General features: G+C 37.0%; 2 protein-coding genes and 1 pseudogene across 2 annotated transcripts; all 3 read right to left on the bottom strand.

Annotated features, from left to right (window-relative positions):
- Positions 1–1,539: 1,539 nt before the first annotated feature.
- LOC103400318 (APO protein 2, chloroplastic-like) lies at positions 1,540–3,789 on the bottom strand (annotated as a pseudogene).
- A 582-nt stretch (positions 3,790–4,371) lies between these two features.
- On the bottom strand, positions 4,372–5,179 carry LOC139191674 (early nodulin-like protein 15). Its single transcript, XM_070812665.1, has 2 exons — positions 5,158–5,179; positions 4,372–4,751 (listed from the first exon to the last, which is right to left on the bottom strand). The coding sequence occupies exons 1-2, from the start codon at positions 5,177–5,179 to the stop codon at positions 4,372–4,374; spliced, it is 402 nt and encodes a 133-aa protein (XP_070668766.1).
- Positions 5,180–6,574: 1,395 nt separating this feature from the next.
- LOC103415545 (uncharacterized) lies at positions 6,575–10,322 on the bottom strand. Its single transcript, XM_029093828.2, has 10 exons — positions 10,187–10,322; positions 8,754–9,744; positions 8,456–8,540; positions 8,188–8,283; positions 7,922–8,074; positions 7,728–7,835; positions 7,488–7,607; positions 7,215–7,340; positions 7,015–7,098; positions 6,575–6,902 (listed from the first exon to the last, which is right to left on the bottom strand). Exons 2-10 carry the CDS (start codon positions 9,719–9,721, stop codon positions 6,777–6,779), a joined length of 1,866 nt encoding a protein of 621 aa, XP_028949661.1. The 5' UTR covers positions 9,722–9,744; positions 10,187–10,322; the 3' UTR covers positions 6,575–6,776.
- Between the last annotated feature and the right edge of the window lie 4,572 nt (positions 10,323–14,894).

The following is a 14,894-nucleotide window of genomic DNA, read 5'->3' as shown; positions in this document are numbered from 1 at the left end:
TCTCGGCTATACGGTCATGTAGTTGAGTCATCCAAACAGAAGAATGGTACCAATTTTTCTCAGTATGCCCCATCTATGTTGCTTAGAGTGTGCTTTGAGCAAATTACTGATTAAAATTTATGGTCGTTGAATCCAACAACCATAAATCTCGATATATGCTATGAGACGGTTGATTTTAAACATTTCGTGTTAGATCAAGTTCGAAATCAATATTACACGACAAGAGCAATTAAACAAAACAGCTGCTAGTATTTTCTCATGCACGTGAATACACAGTTACAAGAAGAACATGACCTTGAAGGCTTGAAACCTGCAACACCTTATTTGTTCTTAGCTAGTCACATATATAGCCTTACAAAAAAAAAAAACACAAAACAAAAAAAAAAACAGAGAACCCCAATCTAAATCTTTTTGTTGGGAGTTGATAGTTAGGGTAGTGAGAAATGGTAAATCTATTTGCGGGGGTGAGTGCTGTCTTGATGGGCGGTTCCGGTGATAACTTTGGCAACGTCTAATGCAGTTGCCTCCGGCTTCTTCTTGCTGTACAAGGTGAAGTAACCGATGGTGACAACTACGGCAAAGCCTCCGATCGCCATTTTCATCGGGCAGAAGGGCGCGTTCTTCGTCTGATGGAGTATCTCCGGTGAATGCTGAGCCGGGGAATGACCCTTCATTTGGTGTGCCATGACTTGAATTTTCCTCTAGCTTTTGTTTCGCTGGTCGAACAAAGACTCTGTTGTCCCGGGATTTCTTTGTCTCTCTTTGTTTATCTTCAACTATATCTGTCTGAACGCAATGCTTGTAAGCAGAAGAAAGTGGGAACCTGAAAGAAATAGAATGCATACATGTGTAACAAGATAGGGTGTTTAACCGTTTTTCAAGCAGCGGTAATAGGAGTGTTATATTTGTGTGGTTTTAATTACCCCTTAATCACTTTTTAAGGGTCAACTAATTGACCCTTCCATCAGATTAAAATGAAACATTTCCCTCACCTTTCAACCTTCTTCCCTGAAAGTAGGATAGCCAAGAAAGGGGGTGTTTGCACTTGCACCCCTCTCCTGTGGGCTGTCGGATTTCCGGTAAGGGGACCTATGAGTCATCAAGAGTCAAGACTCGAGGGATCAAAGCACAACAAAACACTAAACTAAGATCCCAAAAGACAGAACAATGAATAATTAAACCAAATTATAAAGAACCTGCATAGTAGCATAGATGATTGAGGAACACAGCAGCCATATGAGAATCCCAGAAAACTGACCCCAAAGGAAGCTGGGAGGCAAATAAAAAAGCCCGACAAGTATAGAGAAAAGAACTTCAAGGCCGCTGTATGCAACAAACCGAGAGAACCAAGACACCGAGCAAGCACACACAAGTAGCAAAAAACTGTAAATACAAAGAAACAATCAACCAGAAACAATGCTGCACTGCTGAAAAACTGCAAGATTTGACAAAGGAGGGTTTTAATATCCTCTATCTTTACCTGGAGTACAGATCTACCGGAAAAGAGAACTTATTCGAGCCCATACAAAGAGATCAAAATCGGTATCAACTAATGTATATAAGAGCTTTGAAGCTTAAATGGAAGCCTTTTGTTCAAACCACATGTTAAGATGGTGATTTATTACATTTTGTCAGATTTCTTTGGGTAAAAGTAGAAGGGTGAGCGACTGTAAATTTTCGTTCGTTTGGGATGAAAAAGCAAAGTAAGTTGGTACAACAAACTAATCATCTGCAAGAAGTTTTCCTTCTTTCGATATTCTACTTACAAACTACTCATCTCATCAAACTACCATTTCAGCTTCTTTAATAGTGGAGGGAATCCCGACATCCAACCTCATGGTTGGTCTGTATTCCTCTGGAACAGCAGCTCCCGCCTGAATGCACATTTCGACAACCGCAGGGGCTTGCCCATAGAAGTTCCTGAGCTCCCGCTGCAATGGTGGTCCATTCACATCTGGGACATGCCACACATATCTTGGTGGTATCAAGTCATTGAGCACGGCCGTCTGCCAGCCATGCTGCCCATTTCGTTGTTGGTGTTTGAAGACCCCACAGTTCTGAGCCTTGTGCCCACTAGGACCAACATGCACCTCAGGGCAATACCCGCAAATCCTCACCAGATACATCTTCATCAGCCTCTTGGCTCCTCTCCTCATTTGCTCCCATGCTCGTAGTGTTTCCTCAGCAAGCAAGGTTGTTTCTTCTTCATCAGTGGGGGCTACTACCTCCAAATCCGATATTTCAGTCAAAACTGGTCTCTTGGGTGCTTCACTGTCAGGATCTGGTAGCTCACTTTCATCTGCATCAACAAATTCACTCTTCGAAATTTGGATGATTGGCTTTCTTCTCCTTGTAGTGGGATATTCCGGGACATCAACCCCAGCCTGGATGCAAAGCTCAACTATTGCTGGAACTCTAGGAGTTGAGAATCTCTCCTCATGAGGAATACGTCTTCCAAGCCGATCATAGAGGTGGAAAGCTTCAACTGGCAAGAATATGTCATCAACGGTCACATTTGGTATCCACTCATGAACACCCTTACGAATGTTAGCATTTGCACCTTTACATGATTTGAATGGATGCCCAACAGGCCCCACATGAATTTCATTACAGAACCTGCACAAGTTCAAATTTTCAATGAGCAAAATTTCCAATTCCATTTATGTAAGTTCCTTTAAACACAAATAAAAAAAGCTCCCAAAGCTAAAAAATCTTCATAAAACCCAATTCGAAAAAGCTCCTGAAGCTGAAAAATCTTCATGAAACCCAATTCAAAGAAGCTCTTACAGCTACAAAACTCCATCAAACCCAATTCGAAAAAGCTCCTACAGCTGAAAACTCCATTGAACCCAACTCAAGAAAAAGCTTTAGGAAGTCCATCAACCCAACTTGAAAAAGCTCCTAAAGCTACAAAACTGGATCAAACCCAATTAAAAAAAGTTCCTAGAGCTACATTAAAACCAATTAAAAAAAGCTCAAACTCCATTAAACTCATTTCAGAAAAGCTCCACAAGCTAGCCTGCAAGCTTGCACAGGAACCACCTTCAAAAGCCTCTTCAAATTGTTGATCAATGTAATTCTCTCATCAAACACATCATACGCAACCGGCACAAGGGTCTTGACGAGCAAGCCATTTTTGGGAGGTGGAACTGGGGTCCTAGGCTTTCCCTTGTTGCTCTTAAGCCTCTCCCTCGCCGCCCGTCTCAGCTCCACAATTGGCAGCGGAAAAGGGCTTCTTCTCCTTCTTCGAATAGTGCTGCGGAAAGTCGGAGTTCTGGGGATGACGGTGGTCACTCCTCACCACCAATGCATATGATTTCGAAGTTCTCGACTTCACTGAAACTGAAATCTTCAGCACATTGCAACCCTGCTGCTAGAATTAAATAAATTTGAAATACGCTAAATTTACAGAAACCCCAACTGAAAATGCTAGATTTACAGACACCCCAATTGATCAATTCTGAAAAGGAATGGGATTAGTACCTGAAATCGGAAAGAATCGAGGGAAGTGAGAGAAGGGTACAGGTGGGAATTCAGGAATTCGGATTTTGAACTGAAGGAAGCCCGAAAAGTGCCGACTTTTGGAGGAAGAAAGTTCGTTCCTTTTCCGTGGAATGAAGCTACGGCGCCATGGGAGAAGCTATGAGAGCTGCTGCAATCCATTTCTGAAAGCAAAGTGCCTTCGCTTTCGCAGCAAAGATGACAGCAGAGAGCGTTTCGACGACCATGTGCTTTCGCTCTGTGTTCGTGTTTTTCATAATCAGTACGTCGCTTCGGTTATGCGATGCCGTCTCATTCGTTCCAATGTTAAACGGCATCGTTCCAGTCCGGTTCTTCTAGTCAATGTGGTGCAAGAATTTTGCTAGTCAATCAATCCGACGATGGAGAAGAATTAGTAGACCTATTTTAACTTTAACTTTTGCTTTTATTTTCACCTTTTTTTTTACTTCAGTGTATAAAAAATTCATGAATCTGTCAATAAATATAACAAAACTGTTATAAATAAACAAAAGTGAGAGATAATATTTGCTAGAGATAGAAGTAGAAAGTGCAATGAATCATACTGCTTATTTTCGTAATTGTATCACACAAAGGATGCAGGTAAAGAGAGGGGAGAGATATTGGTATCATTACTTTCACTCTTAATTTTGTCTTTATCGTTAAAACTCAAAGTTTTCAAATCATTTTCATTAGTTTTCCTGACTTCGGAAGGTTACCACCAAAGTCTAATTTGTTTGCTTCCTCGTATAATTACATATTTGACATTCACGCTAAATTTCACAATAAAAACATGATATATAGATATAAAATTGCTAATTGAGAACATAATTCAGGACGTCTAAGCCAATTTAAACTACAAAATACGGTTCGCTAATCCAAATTAACATCTCTCTCCCTCTCACTCACTCTCACACGCTCAAAACAAAGCCATACCCCCACTGCCACCCCAACCGCAATAAACGCAGCACTCAAACTGAAACCACGAGCAGCAGCGTTACTCGACGGAGCTGCAGCTGGAGCAGGCGACGGAGAATCCGAACCATACTTATGTTTTTCAGACAGAACCACCACCGTGAGCTTTAAGCCCATGTCACAGTGCTCCTTAACACCACTGATGAAGCAGAATGGACCTGACTTATTCAACGTGATCTCCTCCACGTCTGCTTTGATTGGCTTTGAAATGACGCAGGTCTCATAGGCTTCCTTTGTCACTTGCACCACGGAGTCCCTCCCTTGCTCCTTTTTCCATTCTGCAGGCACCAAAACAAAAATGTCACACTTATCTTCGTTTTATAGCTATTTCGTTTTCAGTTTTTAATATCATTAAGCAAAAATAAAAGAAAATAAGCAGATTTTAGCATGCAATCAGAGTACATTATTGAGTAAGAGCGTTTAAAAGCGTAAAAGTAAGTGATTGACTTAAAGCAGCGCTACATTAATATCTTCGTTTTAAGTAGATATGAAAATAAGGGTAATGGGAATTGAAAGGGGAGAACTTACTGAGAACATAGCCGATTCTGAATCGTCTATGCTCAGCCCACTGAATCAAGGCTTTGGCAGAATCAACGTTTCAAGAAATGTCCTTATCTCCGACCAAAATGTCTTTGGCTTCATACAAAGCAAATAACACAAAGACAAAGGATAAAACTGCAAAACCAATATTTATGGAGGACGCCATTGTTGCTTCTGTTCTATGATTTTTCAAGTTGTAGGGTTTTTGTTACGTTGGTCCTTGTATATGGTAATGCTAGGGAAATCAAAATTTTAAATCAAATTTGCAAATTAAATGATGTGTCATCAATAGGAAACAAGCACGTTGATTAAGTAATAATACAATCATCAACAGTACATCATTTGATTTGCAAATTTAGTTTAAAAAATTTGGTCTCCCTAGCATTATTCCCTTGTATATATGTAAGTGTTAAAAGATTGGTGTTGGGGACTTTTGGTGAGGTTTGAAATCTGGCTGTAAATGTGAAATCAATTTATTTAGAGAAAAAATCTAAAACGGTTTTTTACCTTCCAATGAGTGTGATTACATTTCAATCTTGCTAATAAAACTGCAATTATGTATTTATGATGAGTTGTATAACTTTTCAATTTTGGATAAAAATCAAGTGAAGAATCAAGAAACGTCTTTTTCAAACAGACGTAAATTAAGTCAGTTAGTCAAAATATTTACCCGTCCTTTTGTAGGCAAATACAATTATCTTTGTCTACGAACTCGAATAATTAAGAATATGAAAGGACTTGTCTGGTAAGAAAAGTGATACCCTTTGGATTACTTGTTTTACAAGGTAAATGAATCGATGATTTTGTATGCCAATTATGAACAAAGGCCACCGGTACTCCGGTCTCTAATAGCCTGGGTCATTCAGTCATTGTATGCATAGTATTAATTATAATTGGTAAAATTCAATTAACAAGCCAAAATAATGCGCAATAAACAATTGAGGAGTAATCTTATATTGCTCGAGTAGTTCATTAGCGGTGTTCTGTAATGTAACTTAAAATCAGCCTAAAGTTGAGTACTTAGAAACTTGAAAGTCTCTCGTCTAAACATAACACTATGAAAGTTTCTCATCCAAACATAACACATGATAAGTTTTATGCCGCCAAAAAGTCGTCTAGCAAAAATTAAAATCTAACAGTTAAACCGACCACCAAAGAATTTGACTTTTTAACCAAAATGGTCATTTAGATTTGTATAACACATTACTTTGGTCCTTGATATTTGAAATCAATAGGAGTGGCACATTATCAATCATTTTGGTCATTCCGTACAAAATTATGTTAAATAAGGATCAAAATGACAAATGTATCCTCAATTTAATAAACAACTGGTCAAAAAGATTTGACAAAAATTAAAGATATTTTGATATTTTTGTTCTTATTTAATGGAGATTTTTTTACGGAATGACCAAAATGATTGATAGTGGACGACCAATTCTATTGATTTCAAATCTTAGAAACCAAAGTGAGGAGACCATTTTTGCTAAAAAACCAAAGAATTTTAATTTATTTTGTTATGAATAATTTTGGGGCATTCTTCTAGAGAGTGGGAGAGGAGCAATTTGAACAACGTCTAATAAACCTGATATTAATTAAATTACAGCCGAAAGGACTGATTCATCTCCAAAGTTTTCAACACCACCATAGGGTCATCAAACGGAAACAATACAAATTAAAGGTAGAGCAGCAAACTGCAGGACACAGTTTCATAACATAAACCATCAGCATGCTTTGAATCACGAAATTTGGCAGCATAACGTCTCTCATTTCAGGAGTGTCTTCACGATAGATTTCACATTCAGCTTCTTGAGGTCAGTGTACGACTGCCCACACCCGACAAACATGACGGGAGCTCCAGATATGTAAACCATGGACAGCGCAGCCCCAACCTACGCCGCACCCACAAATTCAGTTAGAACCAACGGAATCAGTGAAGGGAAAAGCAATCCTCAAGATTACGTAATAATCATAGACAATTGCAGATTGAAAACGTTTGTCTACCTTATCGTCAATAGTGTCGAACTTAGTGAGCAATATCCCATCTATCAATCTAGGAGTTTGCGAAGTTGAGAGGTCCGCTAATTTCTGCAGGAACAGGGAAGGTGGAATCAGAAACCAGCCAGTAAGCAAATGATGATACAGAAACAAACATAATTGGATAATACTAGAAAAAACCGAGAATAGGAATATGGAGCTCAAACCTGATTAAACTTCGAAAGCTGATCAACGGCATCATTCCCAACCAGTGCCTCTCCAACGAACAAGACAAGATCTGGGTTGTTAAGATTGACAAGCTTTGACAGTGCCCTCATCAATGGCTCATTATCCTGAAAGGCACAATAGATATATAATTATAAAATTAACAAAAACAAACAAAAAATAGTAAAATCATCGGATAACCTTTAGCATGTACATCATAAAACCAGTAAATAGAGATGCTCAACCATTCAGCTATAGAACTAGAAATACGGTACCTGCATACGACCAGCTGTATCAACAAGAACCACATCAGAACCATTGTGTGTGGCCTCCTGGATTGCTTCCTTAGCTACAACTGCAGGATCTTTCTCGTATCCCTTCTCAAAAATAGGGATCTGAGATGGAAGGTTTGGTTACATGTTAATTATGAAGGTCAAGAGAGAAAATTAATTGTTTTTATCCAAAGAACCATTATTAGTCTTTCCCAAATGGATGTGAATCCTGTAATATGATACCTGGAGTCTACGTGCATGAGTACGCAGCTGCTCCACAGCTCCAGATCGAAATGTATCGCAGGCAGCCATCATAACACTGACGTTATGCTGTTGAAGCCAATAAGCAACCTGCACGGTGCAATTGGTTAATAAAACCATTGGTCCATCAGTAAAGAAGCATGCTTTAACGTAAACAGAGAAGAATTCAGCTCAACCTTAGCCAAATTGGTAGATTTCCCCACTCCATTGACACCAACAAAAACAACGACATACGGCTTCCTTTGTTCCTTGGCAGCATGCACATCCCTCAGTATATCAATAGAGCGCCTGGGAGTTAAAATACGAACAAGGGCATCTTCCATCGCAGTCTGCAGTAAGTTTTACATGCCCAATATTAATCTTATAACATGATAAAAAATGAATAATGAGGCCAAACTGGAAGACTGGATATTGGAGGAATGAAGAGAACTAATCGACAAACCTGCACGGTAGAAGATATTCTTGTGAACGAAGCCAGCTTTTTCCCCTCAAGACTAGCTGCCACTGATTCACAAAGCTTCTCAGCAATCTCCTCGGCCTACGAATGCAACAGCACAAAATCATATTAGACGGCTCAATAAGAGTGAAAATACTGGAGCACCATGTGATAAATATTGAAAAGGATTGTACCATCAATCTAAAAACTTGAAAGTTACTGATAAAATAAACTTCAGCTTAATAATGGGAAATAGAATAGTTCAAGAGCATACCACATTCTTGGTCATGAGCCTATCCTTGAGAGCTTTCAAAGCTGGTTCCAGGTCAGACCTCTCCAAGTTTGCCTTGCCAGCAATACTGAATACAAACAAGCAAAAGATGCATAAAAATTATGTAACAACCTAATAGTCTGATGAAACTGGCTTGGGAATACAAGAAAACATAAGCCATTTCAGATTTATCGAGACAAAGAGAAACTCGGAGTGTTGAGCCATCTCAATAGCAGTTAGTTTCACCGACTCAAAAAGTCAATTTAACATAACAAATATCCTATATTTCCAAAAGATTTACCTCTGGAACATAGATGAAAACCACCCCTTCTTTTGCTTATCAGGCTTGCTTTCCTTCCCAACATCCTCTTCCTCTTCCTCCTCACTTTCACTACCGAAATCCTCTTCTTTGTCCATCATACTTTCACCGTGATCTGCTGCCACGACCTCAATATTGTTGTCTCCATTCTCACCCACAGGATCCGTAAAATCCAGTTTCGACTCAGGAGGTTTATCATCCCAAACTCTATTCTTCTTTGTTATCTTCTTTTTTGGCTCGGCCTTGGAGCCCTTGCTATCAACAGTAGCTGTTTTCTCTGTCTTCTTCCCAGCCTTCGACCTAAGTTTCTGAAGCTTATTTACATCAAAAGCCCCAAGATTGGAACTAGTATTTTCTTTTCCGTTAGCAGTACCATTAGATTCTTTGAAATCCACGTGATTACCATTGGAGATCCCATTCTCCAATTTGCGGCCCTTCATATTATCTCCATCCCCGCCATCACTTGCCAAACCACCTTCATTCTTTTTCTTGTCTCCTCCAAGTCCAGTCTTCTGCACCTGCCCTTGCTTCTTATTGTTCACAGGCTTACCCACCTGCTTTGACTTCTTCAATTCCTCCGCCCTAGCCTCGGCCTCCTTCTTCAGTTGTCGAAAAGTTTCATCAAAGTCAGCATAGACTGTCCTTTTCGGATCATAAATCTCCGAGAACTCATGTTTCACCATCGAAAGCAGTTCATCCACATACAACAGATGGAGAATCTTCTGATAAACAGCGACAAACACGAGCCCGAGCTCATTGTGGAAGGTCCATTTGAGCGTGTAAGCAGCCCCAGGGGCACTGTAATCGAAAGAAGCTAAACCAGACCGTTCCTCCAAAAGACAGGATCGGATCAAGGTGTCGATTGGAGATCCCTTAAGAGCATTTCCAAGCTCTTTGCATGTCCAGAGGATTAATCCTCCTCTAGTAAATATCAGTAATTGTTCTAACATCTTCGATTATCTCCAATGCCTCTCTGCAATCAAACCCATAAAAATTATTACCAATTTTTAAATCTCATATAATTTTACCAACAACCCATCAATCCAAACAAAACTTGCGTTCAAATTAACCAACAAAAACATTTCATAATTTTTTTTTTCAATTCAATTTCAACATTTCCAACCATATAAATTAAAAAATAATCAAAGCATCAATATTTATCAATGAAAGAACAAATACAGTTAAAAATCCAGCTAAATTCCAAATTTTCATTCCCACAAAGGTCATTTGCTTTACCATTGTATCTGAATCCAGAAAACCCCACAATTTAAAATAAATATTGAAACGATGGATCGGGAAAGGGAAATTCGATCATTATTATTCAGTTCAGAATCGAATAAACCCTCAAATCGAATCGATAAATCGGAAAATTTAGGGAAATTCGGTAAATAAATATAAAAAAAATATAGACATACCTGTGTTTTCTTCGAGCTGTGAGAAAATCCTACGAGGAACAAAAATTAAATATAAAATACAAAACACGAGAAAGAAAAAGAAAAAATTGATTTCAGGAGAGGACAGAATAAAGTGGGGAGTTCGCGGCGGTCGCGATTTATATATGAGCTTCCAAGAGAGCGAGGGTAATTTCGGAAGTTCGGTGTTTTGACTTGTCAATTTTGGATTTGCTTCAAATTGGTATATCACGTGTTATTATACAAATTATAGAATATGTGTGTTAAAATTTTAATCATTTAAAAAATAAAATTTCTCACAATTTCAATAAAAACACGTAGTGTACCACCGTGTTCTCGTCACAATGAAATTTTTTTCTTGAATTGGGAGGTTGGACGGTAAAACGAGTGAAACATTAACGAAAAATAACAGTTTGGACGTTATGTTGGCGCTTTTTTGATGCACTCCAAGTGAAAATGTGGTTAGAGTGATTTTCCGAATTTAATGCAAAAATTCATATGAGCTTGTATTGATTGATGTTTAAGCAGATTCCTTAACAAAAAAGTAGATTTTTAACCTTTTAAATGATATTTGTTTGACTACTTTCTTGCAAAAGTATGTGAAAATTCGGGCGTTGGGAACTCGACCTCTTTTGATCTCTTTTTTTTTTTTTTTATAATGATGCTATTTGTACTGTATTTATTAGCGCTATTTTGTTGATAACTTTACTAATATGTAGACCAAATTTATTTTATTAATGATGCTATTTGTACTGTATTTACTACTGCTTATATTAAAAGATACAAAGAGTTAGTCCAAATAACAATAGTCTATGTGAAATTTCAATTTTTCTTTCAAAACTTTGAAAAATAAATAATCAAGATAGTATAAAAAAGTTAAATTAATTGGAAGGTTGGACTACACTCCGTAGAATTTTAATGTTTATAGTGCATGCTATAGCTATATTGTGGTTCTAAATGGGTCAATTGAGAGGAATTGAGATTTTCTTCCGTTTTTTGTGCTCAGAGCAGCTGAATTCAGAAATCTGAGCCATTCAAGAGAGACAGAGATTCAAACAGCTTAAAACTTCGTTTTCCATAAGATGAGCCAATAAAATGAACTAATAAGGACTATAAAATTTAAATTGAATGATTTAGATTTCTAATTCTCTCTATACAACTCACTACCATTGTGCTCTTCTAATCAAGTGCAAAGTCGTGATGGGTTTTAGCATAGAATTCATGGAATGAATGATTCAGATTTCTAATTCTCTCTATACAACTCACTACCATTGTGCTCTTCTAATCAAGTGCAAAGTCGCGATGGGTTTTAGCATAGAATTCATGAAATGTGCAATCCTCCTACACGTCACATAGGGTGAGAAATGCATCGACACTTGTCATTGGGTGCTCTATTTGCCTTGAAACATGAGTAAAGCGCTCCCAATACCATGGAAAAGGCATTATATGCTGGGGATCTGGGAGGTTTAGAAATCATGTCCGTTCATGGTATATTATGCGGTTAGTTTTCATTATGTATTATTTATATTTAATTTAAATTTTAAAATTTTAAATATTTATGATCGCACAATGTACGATTAACAAATATGATTTCTAAATTCCCTAGATCCCCAAGAAAAGAATTCGGCGAGGATCCTTTTCCTTATATGTAATCAAGACATTTGGGTATGTCCGACCATTCAATATTAATTAATAAGTACATAGACACATTATAGTGTATTGTATTTTCAATGCTTCGATTAACGAAATGTCAACATATTACTATGTGGTAGAACAAAATATGTCCGACCATTTAATATTAATTAATAAGTACATAGACACATTATAGTATATTGTATTTTAATGTTTCGATTAACGAAATATCAACATCTTATTAAGTGGTTGAACAAAACATGTGAGTGTCGTTAGACACAAAATTTTCCTACATGACCCAAGATTTGACGAAGTTAGTGTTAAGCCCATCACATATGAATGGATGATAACAAATCCACTAAGATTTGCAGCCCAATCTACCTTTGGACTTTGAATGGTAGACCCGAATATGTGCACACTTACATATGGACCCATTTATAGAGGTTTTCCGTTTTCTGGATCCACTAGAAAGCATACCGAAACTGATCAAATACCATTTATTTAAATTCTAAAAGAAAAATTAATGAAAAGTTCAAAAAAAAAAAAATTAGTTTGAATGAAAAATGATAAATAAAGATGTAGTAAATAATACCAAAAAAAGGTAAAATTGTGGTTTTTCGTTAAAAGTAAACAATAACAGAAGTGTTTCGTTAAAACTCTCTATTTTAAATTGTCTTTTGTTTTTCATTTTCACACCAAATTTGCACCAAATATATATGTTAGATCCACCTAACACAAATCACTTTTGAATGGAGTTTCATATTTTGGTTTTCATGGGGGATCCTGATAGATTTAGGTTGTCTTATCAGAAAAAAGCAGTTAAGATTTGTAGGCAAGTTTGGTTTGGTGTCTTTCATATTGTTAAGTAGGTAATTAAGCTTCTAAAGTCAAGATTTCGCTACACTTCCGCTCCACTGCGAGATAGGATAGCATCGTCGTCTTGACTGTTTCACGAGATGTATTCATTGTGTGAAGTTTAATGTTTTTACCTTTTTGTTGGCTCACAATATAACAATATGTAACTATAAGTGTTATATGGTTAATACATGATCACGAAACAAAAAATATGAAGATGACATTATCTACTGTGCTTCATGAACAGTGAAGTGACATCCCTCTAAACCCTAAATATGCACGCATACACGTATGCATATCCCCCTATCTTTTTTTCTTTTTCTTTTTTTAGTTTTATTATTAAGGAAAGGGTTTGAAATTATTTCAATAATTGAGAAGAGAGGGAAATTTTGAACTCGGGACGGATCATGAAAACCAACATCCTACCCCCTATCTGCCCAACTGCTCACATTGAAAATCATGCAGGCCTCTTGGACATCTTCAGTCTTCCCTCTCACCATATGCTCATCTTCTTGTCGAATATGGACAACAGTTGGCAGCCAAGAAACAGGACAATTATTTAGGGTCAAAGCCGGTGCCGTAGCCGTTGGGACCTGAAGCTTTTGCATGGGCCTAATGGCAATGTGATCACGTGTAAATTATGTTAATTAATGGTTAATTACATGGACGCAATGCGTTGAATGCCAGCGCACTGTTTACGAATGGTGACAGAAAGCATGCATATTGAAGCAGCTGGAGGCAGAGTGTGGTGCACTGCAGAGCGGACGTGCGCGACTGCATGCGCACATGGGATTTCTATGTATATAGAGCTGCAGCAACAGTAGTAGCAACACATCTCGGAAATCATGGGCACGTCCAATGGTAAAGATATGAGTACTAACGCTAGCTACTTAATTATTAGGCCTTTTCCAATGTTCTGGAAATTCTAAAGTCAAAAGTTTGAGGAATCGTATTAGGACTTGAATATTACTAATATGAAACTCATCTTCGGGCTAGGACATAACTTTGCAGTCATTGACATTGGAATTTGAAGAAAAAAATTGAAACTTAGAAGTCTCGTGATCATGTTTGAATTGTTCTTTTTTAATATGTTAAAAGTATTTTTTTTGTCAATCAAAATGTTAAAAATACTTATGAGCTATGGAAGCATTTTTTAAAAAACAAATCCAAAAGTATGCTTAATTAGTTACATTACTCTGCAACCAAATATGTGAATGTATAATTTTACATGGGGGATGGCTGAATCACATATATACTCTTAGAGAAATTCTATGCAAAATGTACAAGCAATTATTTATAACTCGATTGGTCAGATTGTATCCATTTGTAGTCAGACTGAGAATCTCAGTCGTCTGACAAAATTACTACATTGCTATTTCGTACAGATGGGATCGATTTCCTAACCGTTAGATCGATCCGTCGGGCAGATTGAATCCCCTTGTATAGTCAGTACTACTATAATATTAGCTTTAGGTGGCAGATGATGGTGACGGATATTAAAAAATTTTGTCGGATAAATTATATCCGACAAATCATTTAATTACTGGCGGATATTAGAAAAATCATGTCGGTTATATATTCCTGGCGGATATTTACTGGCGGATATCAAAAAAATATTGTCGGTTATAACCGACAGGATTTTTGAAATATTTTTTAAATATTTTTGACAGATTCTGGCGGTTTTTAAGTTAATGGTGGCAGTTATAACCGACAAAAATGAAAATTTTATTATTTTAAATTCTCTCCAATGACATGTCAAATTTCATAAAATCATCCAATCTTTGAATTTAATATTAAAGACTGATATCAAAACATTAAAAGCACATTATTTATTCACCATTTGTGATGGATTCCTTGATCATCATGTGACCAATACAACATTTTAGTGAACTTCAAATCTCTCCATTTAAACTTTTATTAAAATAATAAATTTTCTTAGGAAACAAATAAAGACCAACGAAAATGATCAGATACTTAAGGAATTGTTATAACCCACATGCATTTGATTTTGGAGTAAAATCATCAAAATCGAAGCTAAAATAACCGTTAAATTGTGATTTTTCGCTTATAATCATCGAAAACTTTTGTTCTGTTACCTAATCTTTGAATGTTTGTTTTTTGCAATTTTTTTACGTATGCGATCTTGGAGTGTGTACAAACAAGTTTGACGGTTAGATTGTTGAAAAAAATTTCGTAGAATGCGTATCGCATCAAAACAGTAGAT

The sequence above is a fragment of the Malus domestica genome, chromosome 15 (genome assembly GCF_042453785.1).
Source record: "Malus domestica chromosome 15, GDT2T_hap1".
NCBI classification, from domain to species: Eukaryota; Viridiplantae; Streptophyta; class Magnoliopsida; order Rosales; family Rosaceae; genus Malus; species Malus domestica.
This window is presented reverse-complemented; position numbering and strand designations above follow the sequence as displayed.